The sequence below is a fragment of the Microtus oregoni genome, unplaced genomic scaffold (assembly GCF_018167655.1).
Source record: "Microtus oregoni isolate MIOR12 unplaced genomic scaffold, Mior012 000052F_ref0000163, whole genome shotgun sequence".
NCBI classification, from domain to species: domain Eukaryota; kingdom Metazoa; phylum Chordata; class Mammalia; order Rodentia; family Cricetidae; genus Microtus; species Microtus oregoni.
Window position 1 is genome coordinate 7,463,924 of NW_024543828.1, and position 17,211 is coordinate 7,481,134.

The 17,211-nt window shown below is 38.9% G+C and overlaps 1 protein-coding gene across 1 annotated transcript in view; it reads left to right on the forward strand.

The window, feature by feature from the left end:
* Positions 1-1,888: 1,888 nt before the first annotated feature.
* LOC121437470 (proto-oncogene DBL-like) overlaps positions 1,889-17,211 on the forward strand; it is a 73,041-nt gene continuing 57,718 nt past the window's right edge. Inside the window, 3 exon segments of the mRNA XM_041637342.1 lie at positions 1,889-2,109; positions 15,231-15,350; positions 16,153-16,269. Coding sequence (XP_041493276.1) covers positions 2,059-2,109; positions 15,231-15,350; positions 16,153-16,269 — 288 coding nt within the window. The 5' untranslated portion in view covers positions 1,889-2,058.

Below are 17,211 nucleotides of genomic sequence, written 5' to 3' on the forward strand. Positions count from 1 at the left end.
AGATGTTTATTTTTAATATTTTATCTTCTTTCTTTCTAAAGATATATTTCATTTTTAATTATGTATGTATGTATGTGAATATGTGAGTATTGGTGCCCAAGTAGTCCAAAAGATGTTGGATCCCTTGGAACTGGAGTTATAAGTAGTTGTGGATCACCGGACATGGGTGCTGGTAATCATATACATGGGTCCTCAGGAGAGAAGTTAGTGTTTTTTGTGGTCTATTACGCTAACATTTGCCATTTTTCTTCTGGTCCTGGGGAGAGAACCTAGGGCCGCATGTGTATTACCACTGCCTTATATCCCCATGTGGTCTATTACTTTCAGTGAGATAACTGTCTGTGTACATGTATGCCTGCAGGCCAGAGGAGGGCGCCAGACCCCATTACAGATGGTTGTGAGCCACCATGTGGTTGCTGGGAATTGAACTCAGGACCTTTGGAAGAGCAGGCAATGCTCTTAACTGCTGAGCCATCTCTCCAGCCCCCTCAGTGAGATAACTGTAAAGTTCAGTGTGAAGACCTTAACTTACAGCTTCCAATGCCTGAAATATAATCTCATTTTTCTCATATCACTAATCATAATTGTCTATGTGTTAACATATTGTCTACCCATGATAGTGTGCTAAGTATATAGGAGAAATGTAAGATTTTCTGTTTGGGAATGGTGTATTTTAGATGAGACAATGTTCAATACTAAGCCAGATCGCTTAGTTCATTGATTTTTTTTACTCCTTTTATTACTAAAAATAAAATAGTAGATATAGAAAATAAAATAGAAAAACATACAGCTTCCAAAATAAATGAAAGAAGGTGGGTTAGGCTTCATAATTAATGAGAGAAGAATTTGAAATTATTGCTGGTTGACCTATGATAATTGTACATATGGGACTGGAGAGATGGCTCAACAATTACGAGCACTTGCTGCTCTTGCAGAGAGGACCCAGGTTCACTTCTCAGCATCTGCATGGTGGTTCACAACCATCAGAAACTCCAGTTCCAGGGGATTTGACCTCTCTCCTAACCTCTGTGGGCTCTTGCCTGCATTGGCACATAGACATATACTCAGGCTCACACATATATGCCTAGGATAAAAGAAATATTAGAATAATTGTGGCCAGACCTGGTGGTTCAAGCCTTTACACCCAGAATTTGGGAGACAGAGGCAGGCAGATCTCTGAGTTCGTGGCCAGTCTAGTTTATAGAATGAGTTCCAGGACAGACAGGGCTACACACATAAACCTTGTCTTAAAAAACAAAAGGAAAACTTGTATATATTAATGGGGTAAAACGTGATGCTTTCACACACACACACACACACACACACACACATAGTGTAGTGACATGTCTATCACATCAAACATTTATCATTTCTTTGTGGTAAAAACATTCAAAATGCTCTCTTTAGTTATTTGTGGGAAGGTTAATTTTCAGGGAGAATCTTCTCCATCTTAAAAAGTTTGCGTGCATATTCTCTTCTTTCAAGATTATCAGGATACAGCTTCATAAACTGTAACACTTCTCAACCCTTAAGCCCAGAATAGAATGTAGTAATACAATATAGAATTGAAGTTTAAGTCTCAGAGCAGTGCAGGACAAGAGGACAAGGTATCAGTGAGTACTACCTTCACAAAGAATCTTAGCATTCCACCTTAAAAAATCTAACTACGCAGAGGCAAGCCAGTCCCATCCGGACTGTTCCTGAGGAGGAGAGTGTTTTTTTTTTTCTCTCTCTCCCTCCACTATTAGGACCTGTCTGATCTTCTTGAATAGTCCAGCACAAGCTAATCCACAAGGCTCAATCAGGCTAAGTAGTTGGGGGGACTGTGTCAACTCTGAATCACAATGAGCAGCAGGGAAGGACCTGTCAGCTGACTAATCAGGGCTAGTGGATTTTTTTTTTTTTGCAGCTCTGCCGCGGTGGTAATGGAAGCAGCCGTAGCTTTGTTTGATAGAGATTTTTGGCTGCTGCTTTTAAATACCACCCAAGAAGCAGCTCGTATTTCATCAATGTTGCATTGACAATCGGAAAAGAAGAGTGTAATTGTGTATAGGCGAGATGGCAGAAGCAAATCCCCCGAGAGGCAAGATGAGGTTCAGAAGGAATGCGGTAAGGGCTCTGCCTGCAGTCCTGGAAAGCCTATTCCCAAGTTCAAGTGCAGGGATGCTGCAGCATGGTGCTACAGCACAAACTGCTGAGTGGGGCTTTTAAGGACAGATGGGGAGAATGGACTCTTGTATTTTCGTGAATTGCATTGATGTGATTACTGTGAGACCGGCCTAGGGTAATTTAAGGAAAAGAGGTAGAATATCGCTTCAAAATCTCAGTGTCATCAAGTTTATCAGAGAGCATTGCTGGTCATGTTATTTGTTTAAGAGTGGATTAGCAATTTAGAATGGTTTGCCTGCTTAGCTTTAAATAACCAGTTAAAAGAATACCTAACAAAAGGGTTTATGGTGTTTTTTTTTTTTTGTTTGTTTTTTTGTTTTTGTTTTTTTTTTTTTTTTTTTTGTTTTTGGACACTGGTAAATAGAGTGTGATATCCTGGATGGGTCTGGAGGCAATTTCACCACGACTTAAAAAGGCAGCCGCTTAGCTGTGACTTTAAAAGTGGAAGCATTTAAGCATCTGTAATGATAGGAAATTTTTGTAGTTTCAGGTCTTTTATAAATGTGCACTTTCAAGGGGCAAAATTCTACCCATTACCAACTGTTAGAAGGGACAGGAAAGTGGCTTGTTTTCCAGCATACGCTACAATTTTCAAGTTCCTCCTTTGCTTACTTTCCATAAACTTTCCTATCTACTCATTCATTCATTCATTCATTCATATATTCATATTCTAAATTACTCAGAAAATTTCTTCCATAATCTTCAGATTTGTTTTAGAGGAATGTTGAAATAACTCAGGCTAATTTATTATCAAATCACTCATCCACAGGTCATTAAGTGTCACCTTAAAAAAAAAACACCCAACAGATTGTTATTCTTATTGTTGACTTAAGATAGAAACTTGCCTGTTCAAGTATTGAGGTAACATACACAAAAGTAAACAGCTAAATATTACCTATAAAAAATAAATTAAAATCCAATCGAGGACAAGGAAAGAAAAGAATTGCATTGTTGCTGAGTGACAGCAAATGCTAATAGTTGAGAGAAAGATTTTTCTAATAAGCATTTTAGCTTAGAATGTTCTTTAACAATTACGTTTATTTTGATAAAGTTATGTATTCAGTCCTACACCTGATTTTACATTATGAGAATACATACTTGTGTCAAACTTTAACAACCAATTTATAATACATGTAAAATGTGTGTGTGTATTTGCAATATTGTATGGAACTGACATTCACGGTTTTAGTAGCAAAGGTGCCTTGACTTCACCTTTTGGAACGTTCCTAATTCCTTTCTGTGCATACATATTTTCTCAACACTAAACTTTTATGTACACACACTTTAATACACACACAGATACAGCACCCAGGTAGTAACTGAATAGATGTATCTTCACTGTGCTCCCTGTGACTCCAGTCTCAATGGTAAATATATAATAGCTCTTGACTAAAGACACTCTCAGTCCAGGAGAGAGGAAAAGTGTATCTGTAAATATTTGTTTCAAAAGAACTTCAGGGTAGACATGGGGAAGGCCTGCCATGGCAGATGTCATTTGTTTGCACCTTAAGTCACGACATGTGTTTCTCTTACCTTTCTCTGAATTTTTCCCATGATTTTTATTTCCCTCAAATGAATTACTTTAAGTGGCCCACTAGGAGCAGGTATCTAAAAATGCAATTGATTGGATTGATTCTGAAGCCTAGAGCTCGAGTGGTAGGAAAATTTGTTTTGTTTGACTAGAGTGAAGGATTTGGGCCCTTAGTTAGTGACAAAATGGCTTAATTGGGAAGGACTTTTGGATTTGGACTGATCTGGAGGCTGTGGTAGGCCTAACAAGAAGGCCTGGTAGAATGCAAAGTCTCAAGAGAGGATTAAACTGATTACCTGGTGGAAATTGAAAGATTCACTGAGCAGTAAGGAGGGGATTAGAAGAGATACATGTGATAAAAGGGAAAAACCACAAGGAATTGGTATTGCTTAGGACTATCCTCTTCCCCAGGGCTCTTGGCAAGTTGCCGGGCAACACTCGAGGGCACTCATACGATCTGTACAATTGAGAGTGCGGATAGGGTTAGGATAGGGGAGATAATTAAAGCAGCTCTTGCCATAGGAAACTCCTCCCTATAGCTCCGGGTCATGGGGTTTTCCCATGCCATCATATACTGTCATGATATTAGCTTTCTCTTACCTTTGCTCCAAGCCTTCTCTCTGTGCCTCCTGTTCCCCCACCCAACTCCTGCTAGCTATGAAGTCAGAACAGGGTGAATCTATTCCCTTTGATCCTGCTAATGAGCCTCCCTGCTATTGAAAAAAGCCCACAGCTCACTCTCATTTGGTCCTTTCAGCTTCCCTTTCTCCCTCCTCAGTGACAGGTCATGCAGGTCAACTCTTCCTGGCATCCACATTTCTCATTTCATGGGCTACAGGATGCTCAATTGTTTTCCATAACTTCAAAAATTGTTAACTGGTCCCATTTTGTAGAGTCAAATGAATTCATTTCTAAATTGCAAAGAGTACATCTGCATGTATATGAAAGGTTAAGTGTAGATAAAAAGCTATTTATGACCCAGAAAGGCCTAGTACCGCTGTTTCCCCACTGCGCTTCATTTCTCACGCTGTAAGAAGGGATAATACCTACTGTGATACCATAGTAGGAAAGCTGAATCGAGCAGTGTGTGTAACAAGTCGGTCATGTAGGTAATCCCTTTCCGTCAAAGGTCCTTAATAATATTGTCTTTCTTTGGCTGAAAGGTTAAGAGAGAAATGCTGTAGGAATAGAAACAGCACAGTTTGAACATTTCTAACGAAATACCTAGAGAGCTAGAGCGATGGCTCAGTGGTGACGAGCACCTGCTGCTCTTCCTTAGTACGCCTGGCTTTGCTTTCCAGCACCTACAGAGCGCCTCGCAACCATTTGTACTTTCAGTCCTGAGGAATCTTTTTTTTTTTTTTTTGGTTTTTTTGAGACAGGGTTTCTCTGTGGCTTTGGAGCCTGTCCTGGAACTAGCTCTGTAGACCAGGCTGGTCTCGAACTCACAGAGATCAGCCTGCCTCTGCCTCCCAAGTGCTGGGATTAAAGGCGTGCGCCACCATCGCCTGGCTAGTCCTGAGGAATCTTATGCCTTCTTCTAGCCTTTGGAGACAATAGGCATGCACACGGTACATAGACATACATGAAGGCAAAATGCCCGCATGACTTTTTTTTTTTAAGAAGAAGAAATAGCTAGCCATCCCAAAGGATGAGTGAATTGCCTCCCTGAAAGTATCACACAAAAGAATATTAAATAACTTTACTTTCAGGGCATATAACTTAATAGTTAAGTGGCATATCAGGTTTTTGTCTTGGTGAAGACCATGTACCTGGGCAGTCCTGGGACTGGTATATGAGTCGAGGACAAGACCATCTGTTCTTTAGGAGGGGAAGATAATAGAGAATACGTTTTGGGTCTGTTCTCTTTAACAACCAGGAAGAGCTGCTGCAGAAGGCAGGTTTGGGGCTGTGAGCAGTGAGTGGTTGGGCACACGAGTCGAAGTTCCGTGACAGTGGGCAGCTTGTTCTAGTTACAGGTATGTGCCTTTAGGTAGCTGCTTGTTGGAATATCAAAGGATAGAGAAAAAATGTCTGCAAGATACTCAAAAGTAGTGCTGAGTCTTCTCAAGCAGTCTTTCTTTGGTTTTTATTTTTTTAAAAGAAGAAACAAAAAGACTGACCTATGTTATGACTACTTCTCTTTGCTGTTCTGACAAGTTCTTGAAAATGATTCATGGATTTAGAATGTAGAGCTTAATTTTGGAGAAAATAGAAATTGTGCCTTTTCATGTTTATAATAACCATAGAGATTAGATATTCTTAAAGCATTTAGAAATGCTGTATTACTAAACTTAAACATCACAGCTCAGTGGTCATGTTCTGTGATTGCTGTGCTCTGCATATCTGTTATGATATGCTGTTTGATTTTTTATTAAATTGCTCATTTAACATGTATTATCTGGAAATTCTTAGATATAAACTTTTTTTGTATAGAGAATAAAATACTTTGGCTACCTTCATACATACATACATACACACACACATATCCACATAAACATGGACAAATTAATCTTTTTTGGACAACATACTCTTAATCTGCATGGTTTGTCAATTTAAATTTTCTACAGATGTCCCTATTCCATATAGATTCTCATGTGAAGCAAAGAAAGGAGAGTGAATATATATTATTCATATTGACCCATGTTCAGATATATGAATGTTTTCTTTTAGTGATTGTAGCCCACAGATGTGTTTTGTTTATACTCTACAATGTTTTCACAAAATTATAGTCTGTTCCCCCCTCTTTAAAAATAGGGATTTTGCCAGGCATGGTGGTGCACACCTTGAATTCCAGCACTAAGAAGGCAGAGACAGCCAGATCTCTGAATTTGAGGCCATCTTGATCTAGTTAGGTTAGCTAGAAGTGACCTTGTCTCAAAAAAAAAAAAAAACAACAAAACAAAACAACCCCCTCCCCAAAAAAAACCCAAAAAAGCAACAACTAATCAACCAACCTACTAACCAACCAATCAACAGAAACCATAGCAAAACCTAGAGTCTTGGAGCAATGATAATCACAACTAGTTGTTTTTGACACAGTATTCTAGTAAGCAGCTCAAGCTGACCTAGAATGTTAGCCCAGGATGGACTCCTGAGTGCTCGCATTATAGGCATGAACCACTGTACCTAGCACAACTGGGGAGCTTTAACTTTCCATCTGAGATACTTGTGAAAGTCCACAAATATTTAAGTGATAATGAATATTACACTGAACTGAATTTGATAGTCATGGGTAGGTAAATGAAGAATACAATATTAAATTAATGCATTAAATAATGATTGTAAATAGTCATAAATTTGGGGCTGGAGAAATGGCTCAGTACTTAAGGGCACTTGCTGTTCTTCTAAAGGGTCTGAGTTCAGTTCATAGCAAGCATGTCAGATGGTTCACAGCCTGCTGGAAACTCCAGTTCCAGAGGATCTGATAACCTCTTTCGGTCTCTTTGGGCTCCTACACATGTATTAACACACACACACACACACACACACACTCACTCACTCAAACACATACTTAAATACAATATAAAATAAATAGACTTAAATTGGATGGCTATCCAACTCTCAATTCTCCCAAGGGGCCATTTTTCAGTTAACCCTCCCATCATTTGAGAAGCCATTCTCTCTGCTATTATTCTACATGCTGGTTCCAAATGCATTTCTAGTATCCACTAATTCCTGAGGATTAGAAAAGTGAAGTTCTGCTTAGGATTTTTTCAGTATAGTGCTGATGTAGAGGAACTTCCTAAACATCATTTTAAAGGGAAATGTACATTCAAAATATGAGTAGTTCCTTTACTGCTTATAGAGTTACACTTGTGGTGTTTTTCACTACAGAATGATTCTGAAATGATGCTAAGCAATAGCTAATCTCATTTATGCAGCTACTCAACAAATGAGTTGCATTAAGTAGTTCATCTGATTTACCAGTTATTTGTTTTATGAAATGGAAGCATAACAGTTCAGACGAGGCATTTTAGTTATATCTTCCATGTTCACAGGCAAGTCAAATGCAGTGAGTTTTTAATCCTAGATTGTCCTAATCAGCCATGAACAGGTGCTTGCAAATTGTCCCGTACAAAGTGAATTTACAACCTTATGCAAATACTTTTCACAGCCCCTCTATTTTCAGCTTATGTTTCTGTTGTTACATGCTGGTCAATGAACCCGTGACCTCATGCCTGCTAGCAGAGCACCATACATTCCCAGCACATACACTCTTTAAGAAACAAGCAACCAAGCAAAAATTACATATAAAGCAGGTATATTTTAATAGACTTTTCTTTCAGGACTTCTCTAAGCTTCAAGGGTGCAAGGGTAGGACTATTAATATTTATTAAAGGCTTATCCTGAGACTCATACTCACAGTGAACATTATTAAAACACTCTGCTAAGTTCTTAATGTGAAGAGGTGCTATTTCCATCTTCATTTAACAGCTGGAGAAACTGAGTACAATGAACAGAATAATCAATTTCTATATGTCTATGACCCAATTCCCCAAACCTATGAATAGGCTATGGTAAAAGGATGGACGTGATGTGATGAAGAATCTTGAGGAGGCTAGGATTGTAGCCCAGTTGGTAGACTGCCTGTTTTGCATGCACAACATCCTGGTTACACTCAGACCTGCAACTTGAAATAGATGTGGTAGCACATGCCTTTATTAGGGAGTTAGAGGCAGGAGGATCAGAAGTTTGAGGCACAAAATTCAAAGCGAATTTGAGATACACGAGACTCTGTCATTGATAATAAAAGTAGTGTTGAGATTAGGAGATTATCCCAAATTTTCAAGGTAGGACTTGTATAATCACAAGGATCTTTATTATCAAAAGAGAGAGGAATTGTGGTTTAACTCAGTAGTAGAGATCTTATCTTGCATGTGTGAGGCCTTGGGTTCTATCCTGAGTATCATAAAAAAAAAAAAAGAAAGGAGGTGAAGAAAGCTTCAGAGAAGAGGGAATGACAGAAGCTGAGGTCAAAACAATTGCAAGGCCATAAACCAAAGAGGTGATGGGCAGTCCCTAGAAACTGAAAATGTCAAGGTAATAGATTCTTATCTAGAGCATGGAGAAGGAAAGCAGCCTGGAATGAATGCCTTGCTTTTAGTCCAGTGATGCTAATCTTGGTCTTCTGACCCCCAGAAGCACAGCAGTGAAGTGTTGCCTTATAGCAGCAGTGAGAAACTTGTACTCAGAGATTTTATCAAGTATCCAACAGAATTAAAACCCTAGTTGACCTGGAAAACTAGACTCTATCAACAAGAAAAATTTGGAGAATCATAAAGGGGATGGTACAAGAATCAGTTTACATACAGTTCAGTCCATAAACCGTGCATGAGGAAGAAGTGAGGATTTGGTAACAACTAGCCTAAATGGTAGCAAATGCCTACCAGCATACTTCCTTTATGTTGAGGAGGAACAGGAAGTGGAAGTGGTGAGCACTGTAGTGAACAAAAGAATGTCCAAAAATGGGGTACTAAGCAGTCAGCCTCAGGCAAGTGTTGTCAGGTTGGGAAAATGGTCCCAAGTACTGTCCAGTCTTTGATTTTTCAAGAGAAACAAGAAATCAAGTCTCTACCCAATACATGTGTTTTTATTTTATTTCATTTTTAAATATTTTATATATTTTAATTGTGTGTGTGCGTGCATGCATATATGTGTGTGTATGTGTGCATGCATACACAGACCAGAGTCCCTGGAACTTGAGTTATAGACACCTGTAAGATGTTTGATATGGATGGTGAGGACTGAATTTAGGTCCTTTGGGAGAACAGCCAGTGCTCTTAATCACTGAGCCATTTTTTTTTCTCTCCTCTTCTCTTCCCTCTCCTCTCCTCTCCCCTCCCTCTCTTCCCTCTCCTCTCCTCTCCTCTCCCCTCCCTTTCTTCCCTCTCCTTTCCTCTCCTCCCCTCTCCTCTCCCCCCCTTTCTCCCCCTTTGTTCCATCCTCCTCTCATCTCTCTCTCCCTTCCCCCTCTCTTTTTAGACAGGGTCTCACTATATAGCTCTGAGTGGTCTGGAGCTTCCTAAGTAGATCAAGCTGGCCTTAAAGTTTTTTGAAGATTTTGTTTTTATGTTTATGAGTGTCAGAAACTACTTCTGTGCACCACGTGCATGCAGTACTGCAGGACCTTAGGAGGACAGAAGAAGATGACAGATCCCTTGGGACTGGACTTACAGATGGTTGTGAGCCATCTGACTTAAGTGCTGGAAACCAGATTTTGGTCCTCTGGAAATGTAACCAGTGCTTTTTCCCACTGACTTATTTGCCAGTCCTGAGATCTAGGTTTTGTATCAATAATGTTATTATTTTCTTTTTTTTATAGACTTTATAGTTTAGAGTACCTTTAACTGCAGAACTAAATTGAACAGGGGTACAAGAAGTTCTCATAAACTCATTGTTCATTTTGTTTTTGTAGCTTTGTTCAATCGCAGGTACTGTATTATTCTTAAAATGAGTATACTTGAAACATTTCTGTATAGTTTGCTTTGTTTTACTTTAATGTTCCCTCTTGATGTTGATGACTGCACTCCCAAATGAGACCTTTTCTCTCTCCTTCCCTACGGAGAGCTATCTTTTTTTTATTAATTTTTTTTATTCATTTTACATACCAACCACATTTCCCTCTTCCTCCCCTCCTCCCTCTCTCCCTTCCACTCCTCCTCCTACTCCACCCCCATCCACTCCTCAGAAAAGGTAAGGCCTCCCACAGGGAGTCAACAAAGCCTGGCAAGTTGTTAAGTTGAGCAGGACCAATCCCCTCCCCCCTGCATCAAGGCTGAGAAAGGCCTTCTAAAATGCCTAGCAATAATGGAGAGAGTATCTGACTGGCCTTCTCCTGAGATCAGATTGGTGACTACCCTAGTTGTCACCCTAGAACCTTCATTTAGTAACTGATGGAAGCAGATGCAGAGAACTGTCTTATAGAAATCATGAGAATGTCTTGCTGGCTCTTCCAAACACAGCATCTATAGAAAAAAAAAAACAGAATTTTGCTTTCCTTCATAAAGCATGCTTATTTTTTTGTTCCCATCTGGGTTACTCAAATCTCAAACCTTGGAACGGATTTCACTGAGTCCCTCTATCTCATCAAGTACGCTTAATCATTATGATTTAATGATGCTACTTCCTGGATTTTGCCATGACTCTTGCTACTTTTGCTCTGGTTGAGGATCTGACTGTTGGATTACTGTATCTTTCTACAAGGTCGCCGCAAATCTGGTTCTCCTTGTGTCTGAATTCAGTTCTTTATCAAGGCTCATGAGACATAAGAGGACGTGGCTAGGATTGTAGTGCCATGGTAGGGCACTTGTATTTAGCGTTGGGTTTAATTCCTAGAACCACATCAAATTTTAAAATAAAATAAAATAAAATATGTGTCTGACCATGGTGCTCTAGTACTCAAAAGATTGATTTTCTTAACTTCTAAGGGGGAAATCATCAGACTAGCTCCTGTTATGGTTCTTGTCTGCCTCTCCAACATCTTGTCCCTTCGTAGTCCTTTTCCTCTACCTTTCTTGATAGGGCATCTTCAAGAGGTGGGGTAGTTCAATGACTAAGGCCAGTATAAGACAAGGCTTAGTATAAGACTAGGCTTCATAGGTTATGCTTAAGCACACTCTGAGCTTCACCTTATTTGTAAAAAGGGCAACTTAACTCATTCACTGAACTATGGTAAAGTAGACCTATAAGGACTGGCTAAATATTTGACATAGAGTACACATTTACTATGTGGTGATATAATATTGGGCCATGCTGTTTCTTTTTATAGCCAATCTTGCATTGTAGTCCCTGTTCTTTTGTTTTGGAATTTCTTTCCGTAGCAAGTATTTTTCACTGCTGTGATGGTTGGTGTTATTATTTATGAAGAGATGATGGGGTACCGGTCCCACAAGGGGCAGCAGGGGTCACCCAAGTCCTTGGTGGGTCTCATGGCTGGTGGCCTGAGGCCTTGGTGGAAGAGAAACAGATAGATATGCCATGAAGAGAGCTGAACTATAAAGTTTATTTTATATGGAGGGAAAAAGGGAGAGAAGGGGAGAAGGAGAAGGAGAAGAGAGAGAGTCTGAAGCTACCTCTCTAGAAGGAGAGAGAGAAAGAGGGGGGGGGGAGGTATTTGCTTTGGTGGAAGTGGGCGGGGCTTGTCTTTTAAAGGGACAGGGTACCCAGGTGACAGACCAGACCAAGAGATTACAGTTGGCCTTGTCAATTTGACACAATCTGTAATCCTCTGGGAAGAGGGTCTCAATGAGGAATTATAAAGATCCTGTTGACGTATGGAAGACTGTTTTGATCATCAATGAGGGAAAACCATGCTCACTTTAGACACCACTATCCCCTTGGCAGCTGATTCTGAACTGTTTAAGAGAGGAGAAGGTGAGCTGAGTACCAAGCCCTTAGGTGCATCCATTTCCTCTCTGTCCTTGACTGTGAATGTGAGCAGTTCCCGCATATTCTTTTGGCTTTGAGTTCTCCACATGATGGACTGTATAACCTGGCGTTATAAACTGAACTCTAACCCCACATCACTTTTAGTCCGAATACTTATCACAGCTACAGAACTAAAAGCTAGAACTGCCCTACTATGTGCCAGACTTTTTTTTTCTAGAAGCTGGGGAAATACTGAAAAAATTTGGATGGCATTTTCATTCAATTAATTTCTCTTTTTTCTTTTTTTCTTTTTTTTCCCAATTTTTTATTGAGAAAAGGAGAAAAAAAAACAAGTTTCCACCTCCTCCCAGCCTCCCATTTCCCTCCCCCTCCTCCCACCCTTCTCCCCCTCCTCCCACCCTTCTCCCCCTCCCCCCACTCCTCTCCCCATTGGCTTTGTGGGAGCCTAGCCAGTTTGGATGTTCACCTTCCTAGAAATGGATGGAGAGGGGAGGACCTAGGACTTATCACAGGGCAGGGAACCCTGACTGCTCTTTGGAATTTCTCTTTTTTCTTAAAGGCTATTTGGTCCTCTCATGTTTCATAACTTTCGTGATATTGTTTCCTGTGTATATTATTCTAATTCTTTTATTTTTTGGCTTACCATGCTGTGTTGATTACTAATAAGCTCAGTTATTAAACTGTCATTTTCTTGGAAGGGACAGCATTTAATTAATTTGTGTATTCTCAATGCCTGTATGTGCTTGATAATCTTTCATTTAAATGCATGGAGTGTTCACATAGCAATGAAAATAGGACTTCCTTGGATAAAAACAAGAACGTGATTTTATGATACAGTTTTCATGAGTTGTTTAGTATAGATAGATAATATTTTAGCTCCCTTTGGTTTTTTTTCGGTTATCCCAAGGACTTGCCTCCTTATTCTGTTTTTAAATTTTCTTATAAAATTTATTATTATTATGGTGTGTATGTGCATAATATGTGTTTGTATGTGAGGCACTGGCAACTCTGTGGAGTCAGTTCTCTCCTTCCAACTTCGTGTGGGTTCTGGGGATGGAACTCAGGTCACCAGGCTTGCATAGCAAATGCCTTTACCTACTGAGCCATTTGGCTGCTCCATTATCTGTTTTCATTTTTACAGGAAATAAATACAATTTGACTTCAAATTCAGCAATTTTGTGACATAAAGGCAGGAACATAAACCAATGGAGTGGAACAGAACCCAGAAATTTATTTTCAACCAGTTTTCATCAAAAAGAACCAAGGGCATATATAATAAATGGTAGTGGAGATGTACATATATGAACAAAACTAGCTTCCTATCTTTCAACATTAAAAAATAAATCAAATTGGATCAAACACCTAAATACAAAATCTCAAAACTATGAAACTATTAACACTCGCAAAAAATATAGGAAGCATTCTTAAATGGTATCACTGAAATATATATGTATATATATAGTTTTAGGGGGTTCGAGTCCTTCCTTTCTTATTTTACTTTAACGAAAGTGGGTTCTTCAGATGTGTGCTGTATTTATAAATATGGGCCCCAAAGCATAAGATAAATAGGCAAACAGGATTAAATTAATGAAAAGAACTTCTGTATAAAAAAGAAACAATAAACACAATGCAGGGATAGTCTACAGAACAGAAATAATATTTTTAAACTGTTTGTTCATTAAAGGGTTAATACCTAGAGTATTTAAAAAAAAAACCTCAATAGCCAAACAAAACAAAAAACTCCTCAAAAACCCTGTCTAATTAAAAATTGGTAAATGGTATGAGTAACATTTCTTAAAAGAAGTTCTACAAATATCAAACAGGTGTATACACATGATGAGCATCACAAATCACAATAAGGCTAGAATGGCTAACATGCAAAAGACCAAAAGTAGCATGCTGACAAAGATGAAGACAGGAGAGCTGCCTTGCACATGATAGGAATGAGAATCAGTATCATTATTGGAGAACAGTTTCTTCACAAAAATTGGGAATGCAATTAGCATATAATCCAACAATCTCACTGATGTCCAAAGAAATTAAAATGAGTATCGTAAAGGAATACCTGCATATCCATGTTGATTGCAACATTATCAATAATAGGCAGTGTGTGGAACCATGCAACATATCCATGCATGGATTAAAAGATAAACTGTTGGGGGCTGGAGAGATGGCTGAGAGGTTGAGAGCACTGGCTGCTCTTCCAGAGGTCCTGAGTTCAATTCCCAGCACCCACATGGTGGCTTACAATCACCTATATTGAGATCTGGTGTCTTCTTCTGGCATGCAGGCATACATGTAGGCAGACTACTGTATGCATAATAAATAAATCTTTAAAAATGTATACATGCTGTAAAACTATGACATAGCATCCATTGTTTTTGATAACATGGATGGAACTGGAGATGGAAATGTTATTGAGTAAAATGAGCCAGGCACAGAAAAACAGCCAGTTTCATATTTTCCCTCATTGGTAGAAGCTACAAAAGCTGATCACTTGGAAATGGAACATAGACTAGGAGTCTCTTTGTATAGGGAGGGGAAGGGAGAGACAAAGAGACATATAATGAGGCTGGATATTAGGTGCACAGTTAAAGAGGAGGAAGTAGTTCTGGTGTCCTATGAGGCAGGGTTAATTTCACTCTGTAATTATGAGATAACTATAAGAGTTTGAAAGTTCCTGATACAGAAATGCTAATGTTTGGCGTGAACGATATGCTAATTAATGATGTGATCATCACATATTATATGTATGTATCAAATTATAGTCGTTTCTGACAAGAATAAGCCTAATATTAATATATCAATTAAAAAGAAAGAAAACATCAGAAACAGTAAACTAATTTCAAGATACAGCTTTAGAGCCTAATTCTTTGCAGGTTAGGATCTGCTTGTGTCCTGTTAGAAAATTCCACACTGGCAACATTATAAGGATAGCCCAATAGCCCTATGTAATTCTTATGTCTATTTCCATGTTTTCAGATATTATCATCAGTCACTTAAACAGGTTGGCCTTTTATTGACTTCTGTAACTTTGAAGTTTGCTTCCTCCAATGACATGTCTTCTGATTTGTGCTCAGTTGGGAGTTTGTTGTGTCAATTGTGTCCCAGCTCACTCTTTTGTTCTTTCTTGCTATAGGCCTCTTTCCCCGGGAGCTTACACTTAGTCCTGGTTTTACGCCCTACCAGTTTTCTTCAGAGGACTTTCACGGACATTGGATTTCGATTTAGCCAGGAGGATTTTATGGTGAAACTACCAGTAAGATTATTGCTTGACTCTCTGGTCCTCCTAATGCTTATGTGTTCTGTATCTTATACTGTTTGTTTTGCATGTGTCCATGTAACACTTAAAATAAAATTTGTCTCTCAAAAATTCAATTCTGAAATGTCTTTCAGCCATCTGCTTCTACTGTTAAAAAGGACTAGTTCAGGCAACTTATAACAAGGCAATGCCTTTTGAAAAATATGTGTTATATGTTATAGATGTATGTATATATCTGTGTGTACACTTAGGAATTTTTATTTTCTGTGAACATTATATGGTTTATATATCTGAAATACCATGATCATTAGCTAGCCCAGAGTACCATGGTTTTTATTTTGAAAATAAGTCTTTGCTAGTTTTTATTGTTTTAAATAGAGTGCTCATAAAATTTGATACCTGAATCGTAACTTACTACGTAAAGTCCTTTTGCTGTGTTCTGAGCACAGAAATTCTGTGTGTGTGTGTGTGTGTGTGCATGTGCGCATGTGCACACATTTGCATGTATATGTGTGTTCAAGATTGCTCATTAATAATGAAACCTTTTAGACAAAGAAGAATTAGGGTGTTTGGGTTTCTGTAGAAGCTAATATTGGTTGATAGAAATGTTCTGTAAATAAAAACTGTTGTTATCTGAAGATGGTTAATGCATCCAGGGGAGGGGCATGCACAGGAAAGAACTGTTTGAAGTTTTTAAACTGGATGATTCTCTGCTAAGTTTACTGAAATTCCTTTTGCAGTCTGATGGAGGGCTGTCATGAAGGGCAGTTAACAGTGTCTTTCTTGCTTATTTACATAGGTTGTTATGCTGAGCTCAGTTAGTGATTTGCTGACATACATTGATGACAAGCAATTAACCCCTGAGTTAGGCGGCACCTTGCAGTACTGCCACAGTGAATGGATCATCTTCAGAAATGTATGTTGCTTCTGCCCTTACTGTAGAGCCTATCCTTCATTCTATCTAGAAATTTTCCTACTTGGGAAAAGCAATATTGGGTCTCCTACTTTTCAAATACATATATCATTCAACATTTTTGGTTTTCTTCTCAAAGATATTTCTAGAAATGATGAAGAGTCACTAAGGATGGCAACTGAAGGAGAGACCTAGGGAAAAAGCAGAGGAATCTCTGCCTACCCCTTCCTGTGATCATGTAGAAAAAAAGAAACAAAGGCTTTGGGTTCAAATCCTAGCACTTAGATCTTGGACAATATATATCACCTCTCCAAGTCTTTTTTCTATCTACAAAATGAGATTGATAATATGTTACCTAATAGGGATCTTGGGAGATAATGAATACAAAATGACTCGCTGCTTGGTATATGGAGATCCTCAGAAAGTGCAAGTATATTCATTGCAGCCTAGTGGCACTCCCAAAGTTATTAGATTTGTCAGAGGTAAGGGCTGTGGCCTCCCACATAGAATAAAGCCTGTGATTTAAGTGTCTTGACTTACAATCTCACGATATGAGAACTCTTCTGAAGAAAATAATGATAACCACTAAACCAGGGTCACATTTCCTAGTCTTCATTCAAACCGTGTGTTTGGTAGGTTCATTCAGCAATTCAGGTGTTCACGTGAAGTTGAACCATTAAGAGTGAGCAGTGCCTTGCCTTAAATGAAAGAGCAAATCTCTTGGAGATACCTGCCAAACAGGTGGTTTATATTGTGTCTGCATTGCCTCTGTGTTCCCGTGAGGCACTGATTTTGGAAACAAAATAGTGTAGCCTTCTTTGCCATTTTAGGGCAACAGCACCTTTGGAATAACAACTTCAGATCTTTGGCAGTACCTGCAATGAACTATTGTGACCACTTGCTCTCCGGCTCCTTAGATCATCATGTTTTGTGGCATGCTGATCA